We start from the raw sequence: 14,636 nt of genomic DNA on the forward strand, positions 1-14,636 counted from the left end.
GCATGAAACATTTTAAGCATTATTAAATATAACGTTCTAGAAGATCAATGTAGATCCAGCCACATTCCAGGAAATGGCTCGGCCTGTCAGTGTCCACCTTAGGGTCAATGTTGCCTTTACAGAACTCAGCAGGGAAGGGGATGGGGGACAAAGTCAGTGGGCTATGCCTTCCATTGGCCATTGTTGGCCTCCCTGTCTTCTGTTCCACCATTCTCCGTGAGCACCAACCACTACTGAGTATAGGTAGACAAAACAAATGAGAGGGGTGGCAAAGATGAGCAGGGGTTCTGCCTCCATCTAAACCTAAATGGATGAGAAACACGGACTCCATATCCTCGTTTGTTTTGACACCAGGTGTAGACCCATGCAGATTCTCAAACCTTTATTGGCATATGTACAAGATTCCAGTAGTGTTCAATACAATTAAACACCACTCATTAAAAAAAACTACCCTGCATGTAACAGTTAAGTTAGTGTTGTATAGCATTCACAAATACAGTCATACCTTGGAAGTCGAATGGAATCTGTTCCGGAAGTCAGTTCAACTTCCAAAACATTTGGAAACCAAAGCAGCCAATTGGAAGCTTCAGAAGCCCCGTCGGACGTTTGGGTTCCAAAGAATGTTTGCAAACTGGAACACTCACTTCCGTGTTTGCAGCGTTTGGGAGCCAAAACATCCAAGTACCAAGGAGTTTGGGATACAAGGTATGACTGTACTCATTGAAACCTGGCTACTATCTCCATCCAGGTTATCAGCAATAATCCTTATATCTCAGCAGACTAACACATAATCAGGAATATGTGTGAACTATGCAGAACATAAATAGTTTTTAAATTTTTATTTTACACCCTTGATGTCTTAGTATTTCAGGCCAACATGTCAGTGCATTATGGTCAGATTAATTACATTTCTTTGAGATATCTTATGTCTTTTGGAAATGTTAACAGCATTCCGAAGTCTTTCTTGGCGGGGAGGGGGAATAATTGCATAGGATTGGAATGAATTACAGGAATGTCCCATTCATGAAGACTGCAAAATATGAGAAAGTTATGTACACAAATCAGACCAATGGTCCATCTAACCAAAAGCTGTCAATCTTGACTGGCAGTAGCGAAAGATCTACAGGCTCCTAGTCCTCCTACCAGAGATCCAGGGATTGAATGAGGAACTTTATACATACAAACCAAGTGTCGGTAAATTCTCAAATCCTCTCACCAATAACCTAAGAGGTTACTCATTGTTTTGCACAAGCCATAAGCTACAGATAATGTGAAGTGACTCAAATAAGGCACATATATTATGGTTCTCCAAGGATCCTACCCCAGACTTTTAAGAGATGGGTTTCCCTTCCTTGAAATCCCTTACAAACCAATTAATGGGACATTAGTGTTACCTGTCCAACAGTTGCTTTTCTTATGCTTCGTTTCTTGTTTCTGTTCAATACGATCTTTCCATTTTCAATTTTGAAATCATAACCTTGTTGCCGAAAATAGACATCACACCATGGTAAAGCTGTGGGCTGAACCTTATAAACAGGTGTTTTAAGTGGTGGAAGTGTAAAAACGCTGGTTTTATTTGGGTTTTTTTAGTTGACACACAAATACAATCAAACAATGGACAACTGGGAAAGCAGTGAATCTGCATAATTAGTAGTCTAAACCATATATTATTCTCCATGTCAAGGAACTTTGTACTACTAACCTACTTACAAAGAGAACTCTGCTTAACTTGGGGTGGGGATCTAAATCCAAGAAAATCAAACTTGCACAACTATTGATTAGCTATGAAGTTTCATAACTTTAGGGCAGTGGTGCTGGGTAGATAATTGTGCTGTTTCTATTGTTAAACAATTGGGAGTAAAAGAAAAGAAATAATACTTGCCTATTTATTGCAAATCACCCAGAGATTTACCAGTAGATCCAGATCTACCTTCTGCCCACTGCCAGATTCCAGCATGCAGGTTGCTCACCAGGGCAAGACAATTTGAGCATATAACACCAATCCTGGCCCAACCGCACTGGCTGCCAGTTAGTTTCTAAGCCCAATTCAGAGAGCTGACATTGACCCATAAAGCCTTAAATGGCTCAGGACTGCAGTACCTCAAGGATCTCCTCTATCCATGTGAACTGACCATGCGATCATCCTCTCAGGCCCTTATTCACGTGCCTCCTCAAAAGGTCTGGAGGGTGGCAGCATGAGAACGGGCCTTTTTTGCAGTGGCTCCCCATTTGTGGAATGCTTTCCCCAAGGAGGCTTGCATGGTGCCAACATCCTTTATATTTAGGCGCCAGGCAAAAACTCTCCTCTGTAACCAGGTCTTTGGCCTTTACCTATCTATGACTATTTAGAAGTGCGCGGGATGTTTCTAATGTATTTCCTTTCCCCTTGGTTTTAATGTATCTTGTGTGAGGTTTCCTGTCTGTCTGTTTGGTTGGTTGTAAGTTGCTTTGGGTTGCCCTGGACAAGATAAAGAGACTAACTAACTAAGTATCGTAACTAACTAACTAACTAACAAACAAACAGAAACACAACTGTGCTTAAAAGTACATCTTACTACATCCCATACACGGACGGATTTTTGCGGTAACATCGTCTATAAATATTGTAAATAACATAAATTAAAATATACTGCCATTCAATCAGTGTCTTTCATTCTTCCCCTCTCACTTCTGGTTCTGCTCTGAATCCCCTCTTTAGTTTTGATCTATATTACCACAACTGCACTTTGAATATGGGAAAGGTAAAGGTAAAGGACCCCTGACAGTTAAGTCCAGTCGCAAACGTCTCTGGGGTTGCGACGCTCATCTCACTTTACAGGCTGAGGGAGCCGGCGTTTGTCCGCAGACATTGTTTCTGGGACACGTGGCCAGCATGACTATGCTGCTTCTGGCGCAACGGAACAGCAAAACCAGGGCAGCGCACGGAAACACCGTTTACCTTCCCGCCAGAGCGGTACCTATTTATCTACTTGCACTTTTTTGGTGTGCTTTCGAACTGCTAGGTTGGCAGGAGCTGGGACTGAGCAACAGGAGCTCACCCCGTCGCGGGGATTCGAACCGCCGACCTTCTGATCGGCAAGCCCAAGCGGCTCAGTGGTTTAGACCACAGCGTCACCCGCGTCCCCTATGAATATGAATATGGGAAGTAATGCCAATTAAAATACCAAAGGTGAAGATCCTGGGAGTGGCATCGAGTCTTCTGCTTCATATATATAATAGTCCAAAGGTAAGAAGAAGTGGCCTGGGGCTGGCTCAGAACACTGACGGCCCACAATGTTCGGAAGGCACTCACACTGGCCATTAGTAGGTGTGCACCTAGCAGAAAAGAGAGGAAGGCGAAACAGTACAAAATCTGCACAACCATGGACAAATGCTATACATCACAATACATTCTTTCTTTATGTTTGTATTATTATTGCCCTATATTAGCAGAGGAGTCCCTGCTTGAATCTTCTAATCCATAAATTCACTCTTGCAATTTCCAATGACTCTAATGGCAAAGGGAAAGAAGGGCAAGAATCTGCACCACTTTCAGTGGGAGTTTGTGGTACAACGTTTCTTAGATGTTAAATAAGACATTTGAAACGGGAAATCATAGACTTACAAGTTATTGTGGGCACCACCAATGTCACAGCCACAGGGAGAACATCCGTGTAGATTGCTCCCAAGGCCCCAGTATCCTTGCTGTAGTAAAATAAAAAGGGAAACCAGTTAACCCCATTTGACATTAAAAACCGTTTTACTTACTGAACCTTTTGATTCCATTCTCCAGGGGTGGAGAACCTGTGGCCCTTCGGATCTCATTAGGCTCCAGCTTCCATGATCTCCAGCCAGTATGGCCAATAGGGCTAGAAGATGGAAAATGAAGTCCAGCAATATCTGGAGAGTCATAGGTCCCCCACACCTGCTAAGGAACATTGAGCGTATGAACAGATTAACATGGAAAGGCATGCAGGTGGGCGGCACTTGCTGGGTTGAATTTCCCGGCTTTCAGTCCTAGAACAGACTCCCACCCTCTCCAAAAGTGGCATGTCCAAAACCCATAACCTAGCAGCAAACCACGTTTCTTCGTTTCCCTCTATGGCAGTACACTAACTCTGATCCCTGTTTCCTTAGCAATTTGTAAAAGACAAAGAATTCTCAGATGAATACCACGGATTGCCACTTTGACCTTTGCTTCATCACTTCCACAGCAGAAGAGATTTCTCAAAAGGCAAAAGACAAACCCACAGGAACCTTTGTCAACACATAATACTGCAGTATCTGTCTCTGAAAATCTCGCAGGTACCTACAGGGCATTCCTCGCAATGTCGCCCACTGGCAAACCGCTGGCACAGACACTCTCCAGTCACTGGGTTGCAAGCAGAGAAAGACAAGCTTCCTGAAGGGTTGCAGTTGCAGGCTGAAAGGACACAAAGCACAATCGCCATCTCCGTGAGGCTCGCTTCACATGCAGCGGGGATGAGCCCTCAGTAGAAATAAACCTTCTAAGGCGGAAAATAATAATAATAATTTATAATAATTATAATAATTATTTATTATTTATACCCCGCCCATCTGGCTGGGCTTCCCCTGCCACTCTGGGCGGCTTCCAACAAACATTAAAATACATCAAATATCACAGATTATTAACTTCCCTAAACAGGGCTGCTTTTAGGTATTTTCTAAATGTCAGGTAGTTGTTTATCTCTCTGACCTCTGATGGGAGGGTGTTCCACAGGGCGGGTGCCACTACCAAGAAGGCCCTCTGCCTGTTCCCTGTAGCTTTGCTTCTCGCAGTGAGGGAACCGCCAGAAGGCCCTCGGCGCTGGACCTCAGTGTCCGGGCAGAACGATGGGGGTGGAGACGCTCCTTCAGGTATACTGGACCGAGGCCGTTTAGAGCTTTAAAGGTCAGCACCAACACTTTGAATTGTGCTCGGGTTTCCGGGTCACCTTCAAAGGTAGCCCCACATAGAGCGCATTGCAGTAATTCAAGTGAGAGATAACCAGAGCATGCACCACTCTTGCGAGGCAGTCTGCAGGCAGGTAGGGTCTCAGCCAGCGTACCAGATGGAGCTGATAGACAGCTGCCCTGGACACAAAATTGACCTGTGTCTCCATGGACAGCTGTGAGTCCAAAATGACTCCCAGGCTGCACACCTGGTCCTTCAGGGGCACAGTTACCCCATTCAGGACCAGGGAGTCCTCCAAACACTGTCTGCCTCCAGTGACCTTCATTCCAAGGACAGAAATCCCAAGGGATGTGCTGGCAGGACACCTGATCTCAAGAAATGGGTGTACATAACAATATATCGTTTTGAAAAAGCCATGGAATACAGTGGACTTCTATTTGCTATGTATTTCCTGTGGCTATTCATGACACTTTTGCAAATGGCAGCTAGGGTAATATGCACAGCTACCGTAGGGGATGTAAAAGATCATTTCCTCCCTTAATTTCCTCTGAGTTTTATAATACAGCTTTTGCTTTAAGGACGGGGAGGGGGGGGAGTTCTACAATCCCTTGGTTGCAGTATTGAGCCAATGAAGTCACTGTGGCCTGGTTAAACCATAGTTTGCAGCAAGCCATAGTTCAGTGCGAATGAGCTGCATACTAGTGTGCTCCTTCTCTTTGCCTGCAACACCACAGTGAAACAAGCAAGAGTCTGGCTTTTTGTATTGCCTTGACCTGGGCTTGCAGTTTCTCCTGCAGGAGCAGGGGAGGAGTACCACGGGAACTCTAGAGCAGTGTTCACCAGCATGCTTGCGTTTGCCAACACCTTGAACTAAGGTTTATTTCAAACTATGGTTTAATGTGACGTACAGACTGAGCCACAGTTTTAAGGCAGGTGTGTTCTGATAATCAAAGCCTTTAATGGGGGGGGGGAGAGAAAGAAAGAAAGAAAAACATACGCTGACAGCCAAGAGGATCACTTCCACTCAGCCCATAGTAGTTTGGCTTGCACTTGTCACAATGAACTCCTTCAACGTTTTCCTTGCAGTGGCATCGGCTGGCAATGGTTCCAAGAAATGGGTCTGTACGATCCTCGCACAGCCCACTGTACAATGTACCTTCAGGGTCACATTCACAAGCTATGGACATAGATAGGCAGTCACAGATGTAAGTGGAAAGCAGTTAAATGGCAGCATTCACAGGCTGGAAATGTTAGCGAGTATTGCAATAGTCAGCTTTGATACAGCTAAACTTACCCCTACACCCTTTTAGTGAAAAGCTCAAATTTAATATATGCTTGCTTAGGGAAAGGCTCTGAAACTAATATGATAGAGCAGTCGACTCCTTGACTGTAAGAGAATATGAAGCGGCACAATTGTGAGGAGTGCAAGTTGTACACATTTTTATACTTCTGTGGAGTCAGACCTCCAAATCCAAAACGGGATGAATATGATGAAACAGGGATAATTTGCCAGAAAAAAAAGATCGAGTGTGGAATGAAAAACATGGTAGGGCAGTGCATAGAGGCAATACTTTCTCCCTTTTCTAAAGAGGGGTGCATTAGGGCCTACTTTGTTCTCTTAAGAAAAGAGGGGCCCTATTCAGGTAATACAGCCACAAAGGAGCAATATAAGTACAGAGATGGGGTGGGAATGCATCCTTAGCTTCTTCCATCGCACAGCTCCTTCCAGTTTATCTGTGTGCTGTAGCGGGGAGCCTTTTCTATTTGTGAAGGATCCATGTGAAATGAAGAACTCTGGAAGATTGCAACGCTTCATAACACAAATGGCAGAAAGGGCTCTCTACTGCAGAAGCGGCACTAGAATATGGGGCAAGTAGAAGAAGCTGTGTTATGATGGAGCCATGCCCCACTCTTGAATTTTTCCACCTGCGTTGGGCGCTCATGGCTAGAGGGGATGTTGTCCTATGTCTTTCTCCCAGAACTCATTTTTTTGGTACTCTGCATCTTAAAAGGTCTTTAAGAGCAGAGGTGTTTCCCATTGCATATATGCCTGATCATTCCTAATGCAGTTCAGATTTTCCACATTTTCTAAATCAACTCCTGCCCATCGTATACAACTTGCTGGTCTGGGCCACTGTTGCTTAGCATCTTGGATCACCGATACGAAATACTTGATTTGTAAGCAAATACCATGAGTTGGGTCCAGACTCTGCAAACTGAATTTAGATCCCATTGAGATCAATGGGAGGAGCAAATCGTTGCTTTCAGTGGGAATGCCATTCGACTAACTGAGGCCTGGATCCAGCTCTAGGGGTCATCAACTAGGAAAGGTTGCACACTTACGGATACATGCATGAGGGTCCGAAATTGTCCTCTGTGGGTCTTGATAAAAGAAAAGCTTGCAGCGATCACAGTGGTGCCCCATGGTATTATGCTGACAAGCTTCGCATACCCCACCACTGATGCGGTTATTAGAAAGGTACACAGCCATATCAAAGTGGCATTTTTCAGAATGACCATTGCACTCACACTCTGAAACAGAAGACAAAAACAGAGGTATGATGTAGACAGGAACAGGGACACCGCGAACCCAATCCCTTAACAGTACGTTCATCCAAGTACGTATACTAAAAACAGACTCTGAATTCTACTGTAGCTTCAATAACTTTGCACGAGGAACCGTGGATAGCTCTTAAGAGGAAAGGCACTTTCAACAGAGAGTTCAGCCTATGAATGCAAAGCACTTCAAAGCACCGCACGGCGATGGCCAAATGCTATTCACAAGACTGATAACAACGAAGTAAATCACTTGGAGGTACTTTGGCAAGCGTTTTCCTGCGACCCTTCTGCTGGCCTCCAGGGAGCATCATTGTAGAAATCTTTGCACCTCTCACAGGATAAGCCATCTGTGTTGTGCTCGCAGAGGCAGCTCCCATGGACCTGTCAACAACAAATTTAAAACACGGAGTTATCATCCGTGCTTTTCTTTTCTGGGATGTGATTCAACAGAAATGTCTCTCGTCCATGTCCTGCAGAAATTAACTGGGTGTGCATAGCTCAGTTGGTTAGAGCATGGTGCTGAGAAACCAAGGTTGCAGGTTCGATCCCCGAATGGGACAGCTGCATGTGCCTGCATTGCAGGGGGTTGGACTAGATGATCCTCAGGGTCCCTTCCAACTCTATGATTCTAAGAGTGATCATATATTACTGTAAGTGCACACTTGTGCACACACTTGTATCACTTATTATTATTATTTTTTAAAAATCTAGCTTGTAAAATATATACAGTGGTACCTCTACGTACGAATTTAATGCATTCCGAACACACATTTGCAAGTCGAAAAAATTGTAAGTCGAATCCCATAGGAATGCATTGGGAGAAAAAATTCGTAAGTCGAAGCAACCCTATCTAAAAATTCGTAAGTAGAAAAAATCCTATCTAAACCGCATCCAAGATGGCGGACGGAGCTCCATTTGTAAGTAGAAAAATTCGTAAGTAGAGTTATTTGTAAGTAGAGGTATCACTGTATTACCAGTAGTCAAATGAGGGTGGAGAGCCCTGCGCACAGTCTGGGAAAGGATAAGAAGTGAGCACCTAATGGGTCACATGTTGCTCAGAGGCTCACAGGGCAAACAGATACATGTCTTCTTCAGAAGTAACCCCCAAGGAGTTTAATGGGGCTTACCCCCACAAAAGTGGGTACAGGATTGCAGCCCCAGTGATGACAGGAAGCCAGGCTGAGTGATACCACTGCAGCTTCTCATTGTACTTGTGCTTGCAGCCTAATACAGGAAAGCACATTTCATAGTAGTGGGGGGAGAAGGAAGGAAAAAGCCGGAAAAATATGAGGTTTTATTAATTTGTTTAATAGAAGACCTTTTCCCCCTAGTGCAGCTCCCAAGGCAGCTCACAGCAACTAAAACACACACGATAAATATAAAGAAATAAATAAGTAACTCTCTTAAAAACTGTGGGATGCATCATCACTGAAGCAGTCAAATACAACATTTCCTGTTGCCTAGAGTGGACACACGAGGAAATGTTGCTCCAGGCAGGGAGGACTTCCTGTCATACCTGCTCTGGAGCATCCTCCCCATGTGTGACCAGGTAGATGGGCATGATACTAACAGACACTATAAAAGGGCTAGTCACGCAGCCATCTTCCTTTTTTCAGCTTACGGAGAATAGAAGCCACAAGGTTGAAACTCTGAGGCCTAGCTCAGACTTCTTTTCTCTACAAACGTAATTGTAACCACAGGATAAAGCCTACCTTCGGGAAACTACTGTGAACTGAAGACTGTCACTCCTGACAGTGAAGGCTGTCGTTAACAGCCATCTACAGGTTTACCACTCCCATCAGCCCATCACCCATTCCCGTCACCCCCACCCTCTGAATATACATAAGGGTTTGGTGGATTCTGTTTCAATGTATCTGACGAAGTGTGCATGCACACGAAAGCTCATACCAAAATAAAAACTTAGAAGGAATTTTTTTATTTTGCTTCGACTCAGACCAACACGGCTACCTACCTGAAGACTGGATTGCTCAACTTAAATGATTCTAACGAATCCATCAACTTGTTTCCAGCAATCTGCAAGGGAATGTGTTCTGCTGCTTGCTCACTAGCGTGAGTGAGGAGGGATAATATTTACAGTAACCAATATATCCTCTCCTACTTTCCTCAACGTTTCAACAAAAACAACACTTAAAACCATTTAAAAGCATATGCGAGCACACAGAAGTACAACACCCGCTCTCTGAAGGCCCTGCCACAACGGTCAGTTAGTGGCAAAAATCCTGCCTTTGCATGCCTGCAAAAGGAAAATGGAGAGCCCAGCCTCCTGTGAAAGGAATTCCCCAATTCTGGGAGCAGCAACTGAACATAGCTGCCAAGTTCCGGCCTGAGAAATAAGGGACTGGACCGGAAGTAGCAGACCAGAAGTAGCGCTGCCGCCATTTTGGAACTGGGCGGAGCATGCTCAGAAGCTACTTTTGATGCTGCTCTGCCCTGTTCCAAAATGGCTGCCACACCAGAAGTCATTTTGGAACTGGGCAAAACAGTATCAAAAGTCACTTATGAGCATGCTCTGCCCAGTTCCAAAATGGCCGCCGCACCAGACTAAACCAGGGAAAAACAAAAAAAATCCGTTTTTTCGGCTGGGGACAGCTGGAAAAACTGGGATTTCCCGGGGAATATGGGAGACTTGGCAGCTATGCAACTGAAGGTGATGGGACTGGGAGAAAGACCTCCCAAGAAGATCTCAAAGATATGGGACAGGCTTCAGCAGAAGTGTTCTACTTTCGCACAACACACCTTCTGAGCAAGAGACATCTATCCAAGCGACATGATCTTGGCAATTTAGCAGCAGTGCTCTTAGACGTCCACAAGGATTTGTGCCAATTTTTCTCACCCACAAAAATGGAAGGTTTCCCAGGGTGAGGAACCTCGTGGATTACATTTGTCACATACTGTTCACTGCTTACACGCAAATGCTTCTTACCCAAATCTTTATTGTCTTTTTTTTATAAAAGCGACTTCTTCCTAAGGTAATCAGCCCAATCTACACTCACATAGGATGCATCATAATTGGGGAATTCCAAGATCTCTGCTGGATCACAGTCAGCTCTCAAGTTCTGGCAGCTAATTGGATTAAAAGGGGAACTTCTCACCTTATTGATGTAAACCTCCAAAATGTATTTTGTATAGTTAAGTTTCTACCTCTATCTTCAGTACATTTTATATTATTTTATTGCTATGGCTAGTGGCTGATGCAAATAAAGATTCTTCTGATCTGATCTGACCATCAACACATACAAAAAAGGGTCATTATCAGCAAGGTTGGAGAACCCGCCCCCCGAGGTTTGCAGAAGTACAAAATGGTGGTGTTGGGGGATGACCCCAAAACAGTCCAATAAAAAGCAAGCATGACTGGGGCCCACAGAATGCCAATTTAGGCTGCATACATGCCATACTTTTAAACCACATACAAAGCACCATTTTCTCCCTGTACAATACAAAGCACTGTAGTTTTTTTCTGGGATGCTGGGACTGGAACTGTGAGGGGTAAAATTATAGTGTTCAGAATTTGGCGGGGGGTGGGGGAGTAGAGAAATAGGCTTTCAATGTGCTTCAAAGGAACAGTGCAGACACAATCTTACTTTTAGTGACAGTGTTAGAGAAGCGAACAGAAAAACATAATAAATGGAATGGAATATGTTGGGAGAGGGCATTAGTGACTGGCTGGCACCATGAATAGGGGCATTTCCCACAAGAACATTTTGCTGCAGGTTGCATTTGTAGAGGAATAATTTTTACATTTTTCAATCATTGGTCACTTCCCTCTCTCTTTCTTTCTTATACAAGCTACTCTAGGCAAGTTAAGAATTATTGCATTTATCTATAGAGAAACAATTCAAGTGTACACACAGCACTGGCTATTAACTGAATTATATCCGCATAATTACAGCTGTGGCATTTTCCTGCTATTAGCCAAATGTGATCTAATTACTCTTAGGAATATCGCTGCAGTACCTTACAGAAGCTGGATTCTTTTTGCCTCTAATAAAGTATCAAGAATTAGAAGATTTGTGACGTACCATTCCAGGCTCATGGAAAACATCACCCCTCAGATTTTGCACAGGCCCACAATAGCTGGCATGACCATTGCAAAAACAGCTTCCGCGAACAATCATCTCGTAAAGCGCATAGTAGTATTTTTCCAGAGGATCACGCCGCTTTTGTCCGAGTAAAGTATCGCCAAGCGTGTGAAGCTTAGTAAAGTTTATTCTCAGATTTGTTAAGGTAGTGAGCTCTGTGAGCAAGGGACAATAAATAATTGGTTAATTGACCTCAACATTGAGTTGATGCAATTCAAGCGCAGCAACAGAGATCATTCAGGGTATGACTTAAGGGTTAATTCTGTTCTTAAATGGTGGAGGCAGAGGTGTTGCTTAGCAACCAGGTGGAGTGGCATGATCTTTGCTGAGCTAGCACATGTTCTGATTGGATGTCTCCCCGCTATGTACAAGGTCTGAACTGAGAAAGGCAAAACCTCTTTGCTTCTTTCTCCTCAAGTTCTACGCCGTTTTTATTCAGTTTTGCGCAGTAAAGTGGGTTCCCCCCCTTTCTCTCTGAACTGTCTGTTTTATTTAGGTGATTTGCTAACAATATGAACATACAATGCTGCCTTATATATCAAGTCAGACATTTGTCCCCACCATGCCTAAGATTGAATACTTCAGATGGCCATGGCCCTCCAGAGTCTTCTCCACCCTCTCTACCTTGCTCCATCACAAAATTCAACTTGGTACTTTCTATGTGTAAAGCAGGTGTAGGGAAAATTTGGCCCTCTTGTCGCTGAACTACAACTCCCATCAGCCACAGCAAGCATGACCAATAGCCATGGATGATGGGAATTGTAGTTTAGGTTCATCACGCCCAGTGTAAAGCATCCTTTGCTACTGAGCTTTGGCCCTTTCCACTTAAAATACCCAAGTACTGTATATTAGCTTTACCATAGATGTAAACATGCCAATTTTCACTGCAGGCAGCAGACTGCCATGATAGTATACATTTAGGGGTAGCCAAGGTGGTAGCTTCCAGATGTTGTTGAACTCCAACTCCTATCAGCCCCAGGCAGCCTAGCCAGCGGTCAGGGAAGATCAGAGCTCGAGACCATCAATAGCTGGATCTTGGCTATTTCTGCATTAGTATTTTGTATCAACGCAAAAGAATTTTTAAAGGCATTATGAAACTCCAAACTACCTTGGATGTAGGGGGCGTAGGGATCTTCTATTTCAAAGCTGGGATCCAGAGCTTTAAAAACAACCTGTAGAAATGCAATGAAGATTTATACTGCCGTTGTAAAAGTAAATGACTTAACTGGAATACAGTGGTGCCTCGCTAGACAAAATTAATTCGTTCCACGGGTCTTTTCTTATAGCGAAAAATTCGTCTAGCGAATCCCATAGGAATGCATTGAATTTTTTTTGAATTTTTTTTGCCCATAGGAACGCATTAATTGAATTTCAATGCATTCCTATGGGAAACCGCAATTCGCTAGACGAATTTTTCGTAAAACGCATTCGTCTAGCGAGGCAACCTCCGCTCGAAAAATCCTTTCGTTAAGCGGAAATTTCGTTAAGCAGGGCATTCATTAAGCGAGGCACCACTGTATGTTCTTACATAAGAAATGCATCACACTGAAGCCTAAATAAACAATAAGACTAAATCCTTACGATGAAATGAACTCAAAGAACAGGCATACCTCCCCTTCAGTGGAGGGCTCAATATCTGAATATCTTGAGTCACAAACGACATCTCCAACAGTTGTGGCTGGCCTCGAAGGAATATCGGGGAAAGAAGTAGCACAGTTTTGCGCAAAATATCGAAATACTTTCCAGGTTTGACCATAATCTGTGGAGCGCTCCACCAACATTGCTGCAGGTCGAAATGTCTGCAAAGAAAGAGAACGTCATTCAGATCAATCTGTGGACTCCCAGATGTGTCCTCATTTATGGTAAGCTTGTCTTGGGCAGGATTTAGATTTTGACACGCCACTACAAATGTTTCTCGAGCATTTACAATGGCATACAATAATAATAATAATAATAATAATAATAATAATAATAATAATAATAATAATAATATATGCTTATCAGTGGATGCACATGACTGGCTTGACATAGACTGCCCATGGTTGGAACTCATCAGGGATTTCATTTGTTTCTTTGTTTAGCATTACCTGCTTCTCAATAAACATTCTTCAGAAAACTGTGTTACAAAATACACATCAAAACATAACCAATAAAAACAGAATTCAAAGCCACTTAAAACATCTATTTTGTAATACCAATAAAAGCCAGCAAAGGGGGGGAATAGTCCAGCATAATTTAAACATACAAAACAAGATCACAACACCATTTCGACATCTCAGGTTACAGTTCACCACTGAATGCCATGAGAAGAAGTTGTGTCTTCACAATACTTGTAAGGATTGAGGGATGGGCTTCTCTGGTTTCACCAGAAAAAGGCCCTATTTCATGTGCCTGTCAGCCTAATTTTCTTTGTTGAATACAGTACTGCAAAACATGAAGATTAACAAACTAAAATCTCTGAAAGTATCTGAATCGCGATGCCGGATTCTCTGTTGAATAATGTTGAATAATTTTCTTTGTTGAATAATGCAAAACATGAAGATTAACAAACTAAAATCTCTAAAAGTCTCTGAATTGCGATGCCGGATTTACCCGGTAGAGAACAAGCTGTGAAGCTTTGTAATTGGCAATGTCCAATATTGATGTCCAACTCTGAACTCTGCAGAACAGTGTTTCCAGATAGCAACTACTGTTTTGTTGAATTCTTCATCAGCCAAATTAGTTCAACAAACACTCATAAGTAGAACGATATGCAATTTCAATATGCAACCTTTTGAGCTTGGTGTGTCAAAATTCGCCAAAAAACCGAGCATAACTCGGGTGGTGTGTCACTTCAAGAAAAAAACCATAATTTTGCGATATTTATAGTTTAAATAACAAAAATGTATAATTGTAATATATAACTGTATTTAATAAACCAAAAACTAATTATTTAACCAAACCAAAAACCGCTTATTTATCACAAAGTGCCCAGAATTGTTGAGCTTTTTGGGGGGAGCTGCTAACCAAAGTTTTGGAGGTTTTTTTGGGGGGTGCAAAAGTTGCTTTTGGGGGGTGCCCCAAAGCTGCTGCGCTTTTTGGGG

At 43.1% G+C, this 14,636-nt stretch overlaps 1 protein-coding gene across 2 annotated transcripts in view; it reads right to left on the reverse strand.

Moving 5' to 3' along the window:
- LAMB4 (laminin subunit beta 4) overlaps positions 1 to 14,636 on the reverse strand; it is a 57,684-nt gene that overhangs the window by 20,615 nt on the left and 22,433 nt on the right. For both annotated transcript variants that reach the window (XM_060279387.1, XM_035126481.2), the window contains 10 exons: positions 13,164 to 13,352; positions 12,662 to 12,725; positions 11,494 to 11,708; positions 7,714 to 7,834; positions 7,238 to 7,426; positions 5,892 to 6,071; positions 4,293 to 4,402; positions 3,605 to 3,684; positions 3,165 to 3,315; positions 1,395 to 1,526 (listed from right to left, as the gene is read on the reverse strand). In XM_060279387.1, the coding sequence (XP_060135370.1) occupies positions 1,395 to 1,526; positions 3,165 to 3,315; positions 3,605 to 3,684; positions 4,293 to 4,402; positions 5,892 to 6,071; positions 7,238 to 7,426; positions 7,714 to 7,834; positions 11,494 to 11,708; positions 12,662 to 12,725; positions 13,164 to 13,352 (1,431 nt within the window). The remainder of the gene's footprint in view (positions 1 to 1,394; positions 1,527 to 3,164; positions 3,316 to 3,604; positions 3,685 to 4,292; positions 4,403 to 5,891; positions 6,072 to 7,237; positions 7,427 to 7,713; positions 7,835 to 11,493; positions 11,709 to 12,661; positions 12,726 to 13,163; positions 13,353 to 14,636) is intronic.

The sequence above is a fragment of the Zootoca vivipara genome, chromosome 10 (genome assembly GCF_963506605.1).
Source record: "Zootoca vivipara chromosome 10, rZooViv1.1, whole genome shotgun sequence".
In the NCBI taxonomy this organism is placed as follows: domain Eukaryota; kingdom Metazoa; phylum Chordata; class Lepidosauria; order Squamata; family Lacertidae; genus Zootoca; species Zootoca vivipara.